This window comes from Salmo salar, chromosome ssa01, assembly GCF_905237065.1.
Source record: "Salmo salar chromosome ssa01, Ssal_v3.1, whole genome shotgun sequence".
NCBI classification, from domain to species: Eukaryota; Metazoa; Chordata; class Actinopteri; order Salmoniformes; family Salmonidae; genus Salmo; species Salmo salar.
The window spans coordinates 134425250-134441931 of record NC_059442.1 but is presented as its reverse complement, the minus strand read 5'-3'; the positions used below and the strand labels follow the sequence as shown (position 1 = coordinate 134441931).

At 40.5% G+C, this 16682-nt stretch overlaps 1 protein-coding gene across 1 annotated transcript; it reads right to left on the bottom strand.

Annotated features, from left to right (window-relative positions):
• Window positions 1-721: 721 nt before the first annotated feature.
• On the bottom strand, window positions 722-10965 carry ggt1b (gamma-glutamyltransferase 1b). The gene is made up of 13 exons (NM_001140249.1): window positions 10922-10965; window positions 6666-6836; window positions 6161-6291; window positions 5954-6043; window positions 5613-5805; window positions 5272-5432; window positions 5000-5149; window positions 3787-3923; window positions 2604-2791; window positions 2389-2516; window positions 2153-2268; window positions 1928-2041; window positions 722-1851 (listed from the first exon to the last, which is right to left on the bottom strand). Exons 2-13 carry the CDS (start codon window positions 6830-6832, stop codon window positions 1705-1707), a joined length of 1722 nt encoding a protein of 573 aa, NP_001133721.1. The 5' UTR covers window positions 6833-6836; window positions 10922-10965; the 3' UTR covers window positions 722-1704.
• Between the last annotated feature and the right edge of the window lie 5717 nt (window positions 10966-16682).

Genomic DNA, 16682 nt, shown 5'->3' with positions numbered 1-16682 from the left:
GCAAACTCCAAGTGCTGCCATGAGCATTTTACTGAGGAGTGGCTTCCGTCTGGACACTACCATAAAGGCCTGATTGGTGGAGTGCTGCAGAGATGGTTGTCCTTCTGGAAGATTTTCCCATATCCACAGAGGAACTCTGGAGCTCTGTCAGAGTGACCATCGGGTTCTTGGTAATCTCCCTGACCAACGCCTTTCTCCCCCGATTGCTCAGTTTGTCCGGGCGGCCAGCTCTAGGAAGTCTTGGTGGTTCAAAACTTCTTCCATTTAAGAATGATGGGGGCCACTGTGTTCTTGGGAAACCTTTAATGCTGCAGAAATGTTTTGGTACCCTTCCTCAGATCTGTGCCTCATCACAATCCTGTCTCGGAGCTCTACGGACAATTCCTTCAACCTCATGGCTTGGTTTTTGCTCTGACATGCACTGTCAGCTGTGGGACCTTATATAGACAGGTGTGTGAATTTACCACAGATGGACTCCAATCAAGTTGTACAAACATCTCAAGGATGATCAATGGAAACAGGATACACCTGAACTCAATTTCGAGTCTCATAGCAAAGGGTCTGAATACTTTTGTAAATATGGTATTTCTGTTTTTTTTATGATTTATATCATCAATTTTAGAATAAGGCTGTGTGTGACTCTATTTATTAGTATAGCCTACATGGTGTATTTGACCAACATAAATTAACAAATGGCAAACATTTGCAGTCGTGTCATGAGAACAATTGAACCATGAAGTAAGCCCTCTTTTATTATTTGAAACTTTGTTTCTGTCTTCCTGTGTTTTCATTGTTGGTCAGTGCTTATAAGATTGTTGCAGTCTTTTTAACATTACATCATAAAACTGTTATATGGGTATGGCTTGTGAATTATTCATCTTAAACCAATAGCATGTCTTCTCAAAAGCAACACAAATAATATACATTTTTCTTTACAGAATATAACATTTGGTTTAAGGCTAACAGTGATTATAATCATCTATTATCTCAAAATGAAAATCCTGACTGAAAATCCATGAAAGATTGCGGTGAAAGAAAAACATTGATAAAGTGTTGGCACAGTTACTTTGAATAAGAAATATTGAGATGGTACAGATAGTACCGCATTGTAAAGCAGAGTGGAGGAGGACTGTGGAGAATGAATAGCTCTATCTCAGCATCTGGATCTCAGACTGAGGCACTGGAGGGATAGGAGACGTTGGAGGGTAGCTTCTCTCCACTTTCTTATGACACCAATGAGGGGAGAAAGGTGACCCTGGTTTACCAGAGAGGACTAAGGTCATACTGTAGGTCTTTGCTGAGGTGACAGGAATCTGAATGTTTTTCTCTTGGTGTGTAATATAGTCTATAGAGTAGGGCCAGGACGATACCAGTATCTCGAAGCGGATGAACTTCTTCAGGAAAACTGCCCTAATGTTGGAAACAAACATCATTATGTTGTCATCCAGAGTCCGATGTATATGTTTTCCATCTACAGCACACAATATTTTACATACAGTACAGCAGGTTTTTAAAGGACCAAAGAGAGATCTGCTTCATGTATTCATTTTTGCCATGGAAAGAATATTGCGATACTGGTATTGTCACACCCCTATTGTAGAGGTGGCTTTCATCTGAATCAGAAGTCCAATCAGCCAGCCTGTCTGTTGGAGCAGAGGTTTGTGGTTTGCCTCAGTTCGTGGGAGCAGGGTTCTGTGGTTGATCTCAGTACCCAGCAGCGTAGCCGCCTTTCCTGGGGTCGGATTCAGCATGGAGCCGGTCCCCCCAGCGCACCACTGCCTGAACCACAGCCCCTGTGGCTGTCAGGAACTCTGTCTCATGGTTCTTCAAAGCCAGACCTGCCATCACTTTCTGTAAGGAAAGCATACTCATTGTAACACTCCTTTTTATGCACTGTAGAGTATGTGAATTTAGTCATCTAACCCACCTCGTCAAATCCGGGCTCTCCCAGTGTGGTGTTTGGACTCAGCTGGTTGTGGATTCTGGGATCCGCCACAGCTTTCTTCAGGTCGTAGTTAAAGAACAGTGTGTTGAGAATCACCTGCAGAATGAACAGCCAACAATTCAGTCACAGACGACAACTTGGTAGAATGCAAAGAAAGTATTAGAGTACTTTCACACAGCGATGAAAGGGCATTGTAGCCTGATGTACCGTGGCAGTTGCCGTGGTGATCTTTGTTCCTCCTGAGCCCCCCACCACCATCTTGACATTGTTGCTCCTCTTGTCAAAGAGAATGGCTGGACACATAGAAGACAAGGGCCTCTTACCTGGGGAGAGATAACAAGGCAGTTAGGCCCATCCTTACTGACCATCAAGTATCAATTTCTAGCTATTAGAGCCGGGTGGTGAACTGAAAAGTGTGGCGTCTGTACAGATGTAGCCCTTACCTGGTCTGATGAAGTTGTTTGGTGAAGGAGGCACTCCAAAGCCATTGGTGATGAGAGGGGAGCTGAAGTCATCCATCTCATTGTTGAGGAGGATTCCTGTAGATCGTGACATGACTTTGGAGCCAAAACTAGGGAGGAAATGGAAAAGAATGATTATGAGGACTAGCTCCAGTTCATTTTTCTAATCAAATGTTTAACTGGGACATGATTCCTACAATTGGTTTATGGTGCTGGTGGCTGCCACTGCACTCCCGTCCTCTGCCACCACAGACAGATGTGCTGTCCCGTGGTTCTCGGGGACAAAGTACTCCGGCTCATAGTAGTTCATGTGATGGGTGGTATCATCTGTAATCTTCTGACGGAGGGCATCGGCAAAGTAATCTGAGGTCATGTTGCGGATGAGCTGAAGAGGCGAGGGGACAGGAGAATGAGTCTCAAATCAATGCCCAATAATAAAAATAAGCATTTAGAACAGTCTAGAATGATGAAGCTGTACTGGTTTGCATTTACAGAAATTTCAACATAGCAGCTGTACAAATAGTCTCTTGGCAGACAGAAGTCCATTTCAATCAATAATCCAATCAACTCTCTTATATGAGCATATTTAATAAAAGGGCTTACCAAGAAAACAGGATTGTAACATTAAGTCCATAATGTTGCTTCATCTGTGATTAGGCTATTAGCTGACAAAATGTAGCCTACATTAAAAGTGCAATACTTTTAATATAACCATGTGTTAGTCTGGGTTTTCAGTGAATTTACGTAAATCACGAAGCTCATCTGTGTTCCCTTTGGTGCAGGAATAGGGGTTAAACTATGATTTTTCATTGTCCTCGTTTCTATAATGTTGCCATGATTTTTTGTGTCTCTCTGCCGCTGTTTTCACAGACACCCAAATATCACCTTTGTTTATTTTGATATGGCCTATTAATCAACTAGACACCTGATATTTGTTACTATTATTTTGTGTTATTATTAGCCATTGACACTGTTATGTTTAATTTCACATTGTTGTGTCTCAATAGTTGGGTCAGTCACCTGTAACTGCTCATCCAATGGATTAAAGCTGAGAAAAATAAATCCCTGCCTTTTTTGTTGAGTGCTCCAACTCCTTTCTACTTCGAATTAGTCCTTTTGTAAGTTTTCCTTGGCAAGCCCTTTTGTTGGATTTTTTTTTTACATTGTTGCCAAGCATCCCTCTTACCTTTTATTTATTTGCTGTAGCTCGGAGGCCTACCTGAAATCATATCCATATTAACTGTCTCCAATGAACATGAACTTATTGACCCATGACATTGCAACACATACAGTACTATGAGCCGTTGATTGAATATGATCAGTAAGTGATTGAGAGAACTATTGAATATAAACTCTGGGGAAGATGGGGGTGAGACTTACATCAGAAATGCTGAGGAAGTTTGGATCTCCCAGCATGCTTCGCTTGGCATAAGCAAATCGGAAGGCCTCAACCATGCGGTGGTACGTGAGGATCTTCTTCTCAGTGCTGGAGACACTGTCTGAGGTGAAGTTGTATCCTGAAAACAGTAACCAGTTCAACCATGGCCACCATCTTTACATTTATTAAACAATAATACAGTACATTCAATTTGATCAGGTGAAGTTGACATTCAAAGTGTTTTACTCTCAATATAAAAGTTCTGTTCATTCTGTTTCCCAGTTCCAGACTATCAGTGTTAGAACTGTTTTAGCTCACAGCCATAGAGGAGGAGAGGATGGGAAAAAATGAAAGAGAACTGTAACCAAATGGAATTGTTTGATGAATTTCAGCTGACAGGCAGTAGCAGAAGTCATAGAGAACTGTCAGGATGAAGGGCTTGAGCGGGCCCAGGCATGCCAGTGTTATGTGATTCCCCCACCACTCGTCTGTGTCCAATTAGAGGTAAATTGGTCAGATTAGTGTTTGCGGTAGAGGCAGAGAGTCACTGTAAGTGGGGTGGCCAGGCAGAGGAGCCACAGGAAGAGACGGTTTAGTTTAATTAGGGAGTTTAAATACTCTGGAATAAAGTTTCCATCTAATCCCCTGACAGACACTGTCATATTATATAGCTACTGTACTGGGAACCAGCAGAGAGAGGGAGTCTGGAGGAAGTACTCTATTGACTAGATATCCAATAGACCCCGGGCATTAATGTGAAGCTGAAACAGAGCTGGGGATGAGAAGAAGAGATGTATTTCTACACCCCAATTACTGGTCAGTCAGCAGCACCACCACCGAACAGAAGGTGGTTATCTATCTGAATATGCATTGTCAAGAGAGAGACATGGAGCATACAGTAACAGGATGAGATAGACCAGGGCTGCTATAATGGTAATGAACAGTTCAGCATCATTTTCCGCAGTTAACAGTGCTGACGGAACACCAGGCCTGCAGAGCAGAGCGCCTCGGGTGTGATGGCTCAGAAAACAATTATCTTTGGTTCTTAATTACTCCTATCTTGAGCAGCTGCCACATCTCTAATACATTTGTACTGTGGCACGAGAGTGACAGGCTGTCCAAATGTGACTGCAATATTTTTTCCAAACCTCCTTAAATAGAACTGCCACAATTTGATGTTGAATACAACTCTGTGTCATCAGATTGAAGGCTTACCATTCAGGATGTTGAGCATGAGGGACAGGACAGGGCCACTGGCTGGGGCGTTGGGCACATACATGATGTACTCCCCCACATTAGCATTGAGAGGACTCTCATCCAAAAAAGGCTTGTAGTTCTTTAGGTCATCCAGTGTGATGATACCATCTGAAACACATACCGGTAAACAGACACTGTTTCTGTTAAGATGTTCAGCCAGCAGACCCTGAATGAAATTCAATCAAAATTGCGGTTTGTTAATATTTGGCAGATATAAGGGAGAAGCCAACCTGCTGACTGAATGTCCCTCACAAGGTTCTCTGCCAGTGGGCCTTCGTAAAAAGCATTAGGCCCCTCATTTGCTATTGTTTCATAGGTGTCAGCAAGTTTAGTAAAGGTGATGGTGTCGTTTTCCTTCAGGATGGCACCATTTTTGTCACAAAACACCTCACTTAAAGAGAGACCAAAAACAGAGATGTCAGAGACAACATATGAGACACTGAGCTCTCATGTTTGGGAATAAGGGCAACAATCATCTTAAAAGGGGAGTATCTCCTCGTGAAAACTTGACCCTCTGTACAGTAACTCAGATCATCACTCCATATTATGTCTCCCTTTTAGGCATTCTTACCATAAAGCTGTGTCACCAGTGATGGTTTTTCCGTTCTTGGAGATAGCAGTGGCCAATGCCCTGCCCAAAGGAAAGCCCTTCCGTGCCAACTGGATTGCAGGCTGGAACAGCTCTCTCCATGGCAATTTTCCATGGCGATTGTGTGCCAGCTCGTATCCACGGATCTCCCCTGGTATGGCGATGGACAACCCTCCTGCCAAACGTTACTGCCAAACATTACTGTCAAACGTTCCTGTACAACTCTTATCTCTGTATCTTTGACTCTATTGCAAGGCCATCACTCATCGTAAACGTATGCCTTTCATCCATTTTCTGGTGTTAGGTAACTGGTAAAACATTACCTTTCTTGGCTAACTGGGTGCTATTCCCAAACATGTTCTCTGTTGCGTTGGCGGGAGCCGTCTCCCTGGAATCAATGGTCTCTACCTTTCCTTTGAAGGAAGTCAAAATCATCTTTACAACGTCACACCAAGGTTTTACATTTCCTATTTTTAGTTCAGGCGTCATTGTTGGATTTGGTGACATCATTAAAGATAAATATGGTATACCAGTTTTGGCATCATAGATAGTGAAGAAGAGTCCTCCTCCAATGCCCATGCTGTGGGCGTTCATCAGCCCAACACACAGCAAGGCAGCAATAGATGCATCCACTGCAGAGCCACCTTTCTGCAATGTGTCTCTGAGATTTACAGACACACCCACGCAGAAAAAAGTTTATATTCAGTGGCCCTAGTTTGCATACAAATGCACTAGTTCATAAAGAAACAGCAGGCAGTTTACACAGACAGAATGAATTATCATGACAAAATGGGAAGGATTTGAGATGACGGATGAACATAAATAGACTCAGAAACAGGAGCATATTTGTATGTTCAGACCAAGAAAAACTTGAGCCTGGTTTCTGCTATTAGGCCTGCTTGGAACAGCATACTTTGAAACAGGTATGTTTGTGTCTGGATGTCTACAAAAACATTTACATGAGTAATTTGTTGGTGTGGAAATGTTTGAGACTGGTACTGTATATACTGTATGTGTTTGTGTGAGAGTTCTTACCTGCCGATTTCTGAGCATGGGCCAGCATCAGCTGCCACGGCAGCCCTGGAGTAGGAATGGTAATTTGAGGTCGACCTTCTCCCCAGCCCAAAGAATACACCCACAAACGTGCTCACTGCAGCCACCAGCAGCACCACCAGACCCATCACTATGGACGTATGGACCATATTTCTGTCAGGGAAACACAGGACATCATATTACAGTCAATCTCAATTGAAGGGAGTTATATAAACACATAAAAACACCCCCACACAAATGTACTCTCAAAATTGCAAAACACATGAGCAAAGGCAAAAGACAGTGCATCACAACTGTACAGTGTGAGTTGTTGATCAATTCTTACACTCTGTTCAAATATGAAACCATGCCATTACTACTCACCTCACTCCTCACTGACACAAATGACTGATGATTGGCTAAAATTCATTTATAATAATAAGATTGTGGTAGCTTTTTTTGTTGGACTTCAGTGCAGCTTTTGATATTATTGATCATAACCTATTGCTGAAAACACTTAAGTGTTATGGATTTACATCCTCTGCCTTATCATGGATTGAGAATTAACTATCTAACAGAGCACATAGGGTTTTCGTTAATGGAAGCCTCTCTAATGTAATTTCAGTTGAGTGTGGTGTACCGCATGGCAGCAGGCTTGGGCCATTATTGTTTTTCTGTTTTTACTAATGACCTTCTGCTGACCTTGAATAAAGCCAGTGTGTCTATGTACACTGACAACTTAACAGCATACATGTCGGCTACGACATTAAAATAAATAATTATTTAACTAAATATTTGATTAAATTTGATTCTGACCTTGGGCAATGCTAATAACAAGCTTTGACATAAAATAAGAAAGTTAAACATATTTATATTAAACAGTCACACAGATGTGCCATTGGTGAGAGGGTAGTCTCTACCTTTTAAAAGGAAGTTTTTTTTTTTATCTAGCTGGTTGGAAATTTAAATTCAGATAAGAGCCTTTTGATGTACTTAATGAGTATTTTCCAGAGATTTTTTTATATTTTTTAACCTTTATTTAACTAAGCAAGTCAGTTAAGAACAAATTCTTATTTACAAGAACGGCCTAGGAACAGTGGGTTAATTTCTTTGTTCAGGGACAGAACAACAGATTTTTACCTTGTCAGCTCGGGATTCGATCTAGCAACCTTTCGGTTACTGGCCCAACGCTCTAGCCACTAGGCTACCTGCCGCCACAGCTTGCACTGTACTGTATAGATATTGGACATACAGTGCATTCAGAAAGTATTCAGACCCTTCCCTTTATCCATATTTTGTTACGTTACAGCCTAATTCTAAAATGGATTAAATATTTTTTTCCCTCATCAATCTACACCCCATAAAGACAAAGCGAAACGTTTTTTATTTTATTTTTTTATTTTATACAGTAATTACATAAATATTCAGACACTGTGCTATGAGACTTGAAATTAACCTCATGTGCATCCTGTTTCCATTGGTCATCCTTGAGATGTTTCTACAACTTGATTGGAGTCCACCTGTGGAAACCAAGGTTGAACTCTTTTTCAATACTGCCAAGTGTCACATCTAGAGGAAACCTGGCACCATCCCTACGGTGAAGCATGGTGGTGGCAGCATTATGCTGTCGTGATGTTTTTCAGAGGAAGGCACTAGGAGTCTAGTCAGGATCGAGGTAAAGATAAACGAAACAAAGTACAGAGAGATCCTTGAATAAAACCTGCTCCAGAGTGCTCAGGACCTCAGACTGGGGTGAAGGTTCACCTTCCAACAGGACTACGACACTAAGCACACAGACAAGACAATGCAGGAGTGGCTTCAGGACAAGTCTCTGAATGTCCTTGAGTGACCCAGCCAGAGCCCGGACTTGAACCCGAACATCTCTGGAGAGGCCTGAAAATAGCTGTGCAGCGACGTTCCCCATGCAACCTGACAGAGCTTGAGAGGATCTGCAAAGAATAATAGGAGAAACTCCCCAAATACAGGTGTGCCAAGCTTGTAGCATCATACCCAAGAAGACTCTAGGCTGTAATCACTGCCAAAGGTGCTTCAACAAAGTACTGAGTAAAGGGTCTGAATACTTATGTAAATGTGATATTACATTATTGAATTTTTTTTACGTTTGCCACCATTTCTAAAAACCTGTTTTTTCATTTGTCATTATGGGTTATTGTGTGTAGATTGAAGAGGGAAAAAATGATTTAATCAATTTCAGAATAAGGCTGTAACGTAACAAAATGTGGAAAAAGTCAAGGGGTCTGAATACTTTTGGAATGCACTGTACAGTGCTGCATAGAGCTGCAACAATTTCTTGACGGCAGCAACTTCTTGATTTTAGGAGTCTTTACTTTAGTATCCGAAACCATCTCCAAATGAATTTCTTGGTGTTCCATACGTCAAAATCTTACAGTCCCCTCTTTGATGCTCTTTCCATGACAAAGACTGACCAGGTGAATCTAAGTGAAAGCTATGATCCCTTATTGATGTCACTTGTTAAATCCATTTCAAACACTGCAGATGAAGGGGACGAGACAGGTTAAAGAAGTATTTTCAAGCCTTGAGACAATTGAGACATGGATTGTGTATGTGTCATTCAGAGGGTGAAAAAGATGTGAGCACCTTTCAACAGGGTATGGTAATAGGTGCCAGGCACACCAGTTTGATTGTGTCAAGAACTGCAACGCTGCTGGGGTTTTCAATCTCAACACTTTCCCATGTGCATCTAGAATGGTCCACCATCCAAAGGACATCCAGGCAACTTGACACAACTGTGGGAAGTATTGGAGTCAACATAGGCCAGCATCCCTGTGGAACGCTTTTGACACCTTGAGAGTCCATGCCCCGACAAATTGAGGAAGGTGTTTTGTACACTTCGTGTAAGTAATAACAGCAGAGAGAATAAGTAGGCCAAAGTAAAATGAGAAAAAACAGGCACTCTTCAAGTGTGACTATTACAAATCCACCAGTCATAACCCACACTATACAAGACTGACCAACAAGAGACTAGATTATAAAAAATTAAGAATAGCTTTGTTCTGTGCCCATTCAGTAACACATCTATTTTTTGGTGTGGTTTATTGTGTTTCTCTTTGTGTTTGAAGAAGCACTTTCGAATTGCGAATAAAAACATTTTTATTGATTTATATTATTTGAATTAGCAGCATGTGATAAGCATTTTTCTTTATTTTAATTTTATAAGCAACATGTAATAAACAACATTTATGGGGAATATCTGTGTCTGTGTTGAATACAGAGCAGATTTGATACTTTAACAACAACAGTCGATGAAAATGATATGCTCTTTATCGCTGAATCAACACCCCAGTGTGTCAGCACCCTAGTGTGTCACATTCATCAGTAGATACTAGCACCAGGTGTAGGTGAGCTACTGTTGAATATAGAATGATAAATTCACATACAGACACATCTCAGCTTCAGTGGGCAACACTGAACAGTCACCCACGCACCAAACTGCCCATCTAGTGTTGCCAAAAGATATGACCCGTTCTAGCTGACCATAACTCTCTCACCATTGCACATGATCACAACTCACATACACAACCCCCATAGTTAAATACTGTCATCTACAATGCTTTAAATAACATAGAAACACATTATGTTTTCAAAACCTTTTTATTTTACAAATGTCATATCACAAGCTACCAATTACCCATCATTGTTAAGGAACAATATTTCCACTGAGATGTAGACTTTTTACAAGGACTGACTGACACTATTAGCTATTTAGTTAAGGACATTTGGTAAATATATTGACACTGAATAATTTATTGACTTGACTGTTTCCCAGTAACAGAGAGACCTGTTAATTGTTAGAAAAGCGCAGACGTGTTGCCTGCATCAAATCCTACCTCACTGCAGAACTGTAGCTACAATATATGTGAGCACACTGTAATGCAGCACATCCCTCTCTGTGAAGCTTGTGCTGCCTGCGGCCAACAAAATTAAACCAGCAACACAAAAGACTGGAATTTCTCAGCCAGATAATACCTCCCTTCAGTGCTATGTATTTACTGCCATGCAAATTCCTCAGCCTTCAAAGCAACAGCGTTCAATGCGTGTAACATCTCTGGACACTTCCTTTAGCTTATGCAGCACAGGTGCAGTTGATGAAAATACACAAACCAATCAGACTGAATTATTCCCTGTCCTCACTCTTTAAAGCATTTTTGTTGTTGTTGTTGTTGCAAAGATTGAGCTATCCATCACCCAAATAGTAAAAGATCAGATCCTTCTCTTACCTTGGTGTCTCTCAGGCCTCTGGAACAGACTGGTTGCCAGTGGGTTTCTCACAGTCCTCTGAGCAAGTTTGAGCAGTACATAGCACCATGTAGGCAATAGCTCTCAATGTGTAACTATTACAATGCCATTAAACATTAACCTACGCCTCCATAAAAGCACCTCATCGGTGGTACTGTGGCAAAAGCAGACAGGAACATTCAGAAAACATAAAAATAAGACCCACCTCTCTTATGAGGGAATTCATTTACAAATTAACATCAACATAAAACCATCTAAGATGTCGTTTTGTTGCCCCAGAGACTGGATGTCTGACCAATAGGACAAATTATCTCTTTAACAAATAGACTGCTCTTGTGCATAGCTACCCACATGAAAGATTAACCACATGAAGCAAAATGGTTGTTGGAGATGAATTCAAACAGGTTAACTGCCATGATTTGAATGTGTAATGTGCTTCTAGAAGCACTATCTTTTAGCACATTACCAATGCAGCATTCTACCACATGAAAAGGCATAGCAGTGTGGTACAATGCTTGTAGATCTCTTCTCTTATAGTTTTTTTCTGAGAACAACACAGCTGGATTGGTTTTAATGTTTAAGTTCAATGGGTGCAACAAAGGTTGAGATGGTATAAAAATCTTTAATAACACTCCTATATTGCTGAGTTTTATAGATTCTTCATTTTATTCATTCGAGAGTGACATGACATCACCTCATTTCACAACAGAATTGTGGTTTTATTTCTTCTTGACACGTAGAATATATTATACAGTAACTGCGCAATTGATTTTCTCTTTAGGTTTAACTCGCCTATTAAATGTGATTACCAATAGTTAGTTAAATTCATTTACTTTTACATATTGACTGCATGGGAGTCTCATTCCCAGCCTGATTCACGGCTCATAATAAACATTCATTTATATTATGTGAGTATGTAATACTCTGGAAATACCCAGATAGCTAAATAAAAACGTTGGTGAGAAAGAGAGTGAGCTAGAGAGAGAGAAAGAATCTGAAAAAAATATGCATTGTAGGTCTGCAAGACAATATATAAAAAACGGAGAACGGAGAATGGAGCGGAAGACACATTTTCGATTTGGGTTATTTGGTAACCCAGCGCTGGGTAAATTATGGACAGAACACACTCTGGTTATTTTTATGTGTTGGGGTTGCTTGGATTACCCAAACGGTTAATTTAAAACCAACAGGTTTTTTTTTTACCATCAGTTTTTTTTTACCATCAGTCGACCCAAGCAGCTAGGTCTTTTTTAATGTAATCAACGGTTATTTCAGGGGGCATGGCCTAATAGGGGCGAGGCTTTCACATTATTATTTTTGGCCACCCGTAAGAGTAAATGTCATTCCTGTTAATCATTTTGAAGGTGCTACATGTAGAATCTCTGTTAATTTCTCCCCTTTATGGAAGCTAGGTGAATTGCAACAGCACTAGGCTACTTTCAAAACAAATCTCCCCCTAGTACGCATCCCATTTCCCCGTAACATAGTGGAGACTCATGCTTGAGCCTTTTACTTTCGGTTTTGTTCCACCAGCATCAAACAGCTGTTAAAACTATATTTGTTGTTATTGAAAATATATTTCACAGCTATTTAGATGATACAATGATTCCCTACACTATTCAGTGATTGTTTTCTCACCAGGAAATTAGTGATTTCTACATTGGACACTCAACCTAATTTCCACTGGATAACACAGCCACAAAGTCAAAACAGCTTTCCCATTTTTACAACAGATGCCGTGCCGGCGGGAGAAATCAATAGGCAAATATCACAACCAATCACAACACTGGCAGGTAAGTAATACCGTGAAACACTATAATTCCACTGTTATTGCAGATATATTATGGACATTTTCTGAAAATACAATGCAAAATGTAATATATCCTATATGTAGCACCTTTAAGTTTGTACAATGCAAATTTCAATTTTCCTTTAATATTTTTGCACATAACATATTATAATATAACATTCATAACATTATTATTTACATATCCCAACATTGGGATATGCATAGGCTCCTGGGGCCCGATTCAGAATTAGGAAACGTACGCATTTCCTATTCACTTCTTTCCTAAGCACTTCTCAGTAGTTGGTATTCAGACTTACCTTAGGCAGGTGCGTAATGGGCTTTGCAGACATGGTTCCCTTGCGTGCGCTGAATAAACCCTCCCACTTGCTGGCCAACAGATTTTCTTGTGGAGTTTTTATTCAATAGGGTTTTCACAACATTTATCTAAAGCCATCCCTTTGAATTTGGTGTACCTTTAATTAGAATTTTCTCACCAGACTCACTAGAATATATGGAGAGAACGGTTCAGAATTCAAGGATCAGTGAAAGAAAGCCATCTAAATGTATGCATATTCGTCTCCGTTTCAGCATTTCAGCATTTGGGCAAATTTCAGGGTTAGGGAAGTTAGTATGAATCATAAAATAATTGTTTGGAGAGCCTTTGCTAATGACATATATTGATGAATCAAATATATTGATGAATCAAATATACAGTGGTTTGATTCATCTTGAAAGTTGCCATATTCAAGTTTAATCCATTAAATATTGTAAGGTGGAAAAAAGAGTACAATAGGGGTTTATCCATAGTCCTATAAATCTGGTGTCCTGTGTGATTTTATGTATGCTCCCTCCAATTCTCCCATCTCTCTCTCTCTCTCTCTCCCGGAGGACCTGAGCCCCAGGACCATGCTTCAGGACTACCTGAACTGACGACTCTTGGCTGTCCCCGTCCCCAGTCCACCTGGTCATGCTGCTTTCTGCTGTTCGAAACCTGCTGTTTCGACCCTCACTCTCTCTCTCTCTTCTCCCCCACACCTGCTGTCTCGACCTCTGAATGCTCAGCTATGAAAGCAAAATGGCATTTATTCCTGAGGTGCTGCCCTGTCACACCTTCTATAAGCGCTGTGATTATTATTTGACCCTGCTGGTCATCTATGAACGTTTGAACATCTAGAAGAACAATCTGGCCTTAATGGCCATGTACTCTTATACTCTCCACCCGGCACAGCCAGAAGAGGATTGTGATACACTACCGGTCAAAAGTTTTAAAACACATACTCATTCAATAATTTTTCTTTATTTTTACTATTTTCTACATTGTAGAATAATAGTGAAGACATCAAAACTATGAAATAACACATATGGAATCATGTAGTAACCAAAAAAGTGCTCAACAAATCAAAATATATTTTATATTTGAGGTTCTTGAAATATCCACCCTTTGTCTTGATGACAGCTTTGCATACTCTTGTCATTCTCTCAACCAGCTTCACCTGGAATGCTTTTCCAACAATCTTGAAGGAGTTCCCACATATGCTGAGCACATGTTGGCTGCTTTTCCTTCACTCTGCGGTTAGACTCATTCTAAACCATCTCAATTTGGTTGAGGTCAGGGAATTGTGGAGGCCAGGTCATCTGAACTCCAGGTCATCTACGCTCCATCACTCTCCTTCTTGGCAAAATAGCCCTTACACAGCCTGGAGGTGTGTTGAGTCATTGTCCTGTTGAAAAACAAATGATAGTCCCACTAAATCCAAACCAGATGGGATGGCATATGAATTCTAAATAAATCACAGACAGTGTCACCAGCAAAGCACCCCACACAATAACACCTCCTCCTCCATGCGTTACGGTGGGAAATTCACACCAACCAAAAATCTTACATTTGGACTCCAGACCAAAGGACAAATTTCCTCCGGTCTAATGTCCGTTGATCGTGTTTCTTGGCTCAAGCAAGTCTCTTCTTATTATTGGTGTCCTTTAGTAGTGTTTTCTTTGCAGAAACTCGACCATGAAGGCCTGATTCACAAGGTCTCCTCTGAACAGTTGATGTTGAGATGTGTCTGTTACTTGAACTCTTTGAAGCATTTATTTGGGCTGCAATTTCTGAGGCTGGTAACTCAAATGAAGTTTTCCTCTGCAGCAGAGGTAACTCTGGGTCTTCCATTCCTGTGGCGTTCCTCTTGAGAGACAGTTTCGTCATAGCGCTTATTGGTTTTTGCGACCTTCATGTCTTAAAGTAATGATGGACTGTCATTTCTCTTTGCTTATTTGAGCTGTTCTTGCCATAATGAAGCTGGTTGAGAGAATGCCAAGAGTGTGAAAAGCTGTCATCAAGGCAAAGGGTGAATATTTGAAGAATCTCAAATATAGCATATATTTTGATTTGTTTAACACTTTTGTGGTTACTACATGATTCCATATGTGTAATTTCATAGTTTTTATGTCTTCACTATTGTTCTACAATGTAGAAAAGAGTAAAATAAAGAAACCCTTGAATGAGTAGGTGTTCTAAAACTTTTGACCGGTAGCGTATCTAAAACCCCATAGAGCAAGAGAGCAAGCAATACAAATGTAGAAGCACGGTGGCTAGGAAAAACTCCCTAGAAAGGCAGGAACCTAGGAAGAAACCTAGAGAGGAATCAGGCTCTGAAGTCAACCCTCAGGGTTCCACTCTGTTACTTCCTAGGTTCTGTCTTTTCCAGGGAGTTTTTCCTAGCCACCATGCTTCTGCACTGCTTGCTCTCTGGGGTTTTAGGTTTTGTTTCTGTTTAAGCACTTTGTGACAACTGCTGATTTAAAAAACGGCTTTATAATACATTGGATTGATTGGTTGATTGAGGACCCCCTACCGTTGAAATAGTCATGATTCCACAAGCCTCTCGTTGTCACATCCTGACCATAGAAAGCTCGTATTTTTCTATGGTAGAGTAGGTCAGGGTGTGACTGGGAGGTTTTGTCTAGTTTCATTTTTCTATGTTGTGTTCTAGTTTCTTTTTTCTATGTTGGGGTTTTCATATGATTCCCAAATGAAGGAGACCAAGGCGCAGCGTGGGTATCGTTCCACATCTTTATTTATATGTCAAACTATGCAAGACATACAATAAACTATAAACAAAACAACAAACCGTGACGAAGAGGTGCAACATGCACAAACTCAAAATAATCTCCCACAAACACAAGTGGGAAAAACAAACTTAAATATGATCCCCAATTAGAGGCAGCTGGTCATTGTTGTCTCTAATTGGGGATCGTATTTAAGTAGTTGTTTTTCACACTTGTGTTTGTGGGAGATTATTTTGAGTTAGTGCATGTTGCACCTCTTCGTCACGGTTTGTTGTTTTGTTTTTAGTTTATTGTATGTCTTGCATAGTTTCACATATAAATAAAGATGTGGAACGATACCCACACTGCGCCTTTGTCTCCTTCATATGACGAACGTGACACTCGTTCACATGTCATTCCCCATAAAGGGCTTATTGGAACTGTCATTTGTTATTGAGACTTGTAAAAGCGTGCTTTAAACAATGTACATTTGTTGATTGCTAGGCCTACAAATATGATTATTTCTTGGTACATTTGACGAGATTGTGAACGACTCTTGGCGGAATGCATTGCATGACTGCTATGAGGGTGATAAGCACAATATCGTTGGTGAACTGCAGCACCCCAAACAATTTGTTCTCGAGTTCGAGTTTCTTGAGCAAAGGCTGTGTAGGTTTAGGTTCTAGAAAGCTGTGTCCATCATAACGTTCAATAATCAATTAATTGCATTCATTCTTGCACAATGCGATCAATTATCAACCCAGAGCTTGAAGAAGTATCATGTGTAAATATTGAACAATCCAGGTACGAATTTAGAGATTTACCCAGAAAGACTCACAGTTGTAATCGCTGCCAAAGGTGATTCTAACATGTATTATGAACTGGGTGGTTCGAGCCCTGAATGCTGA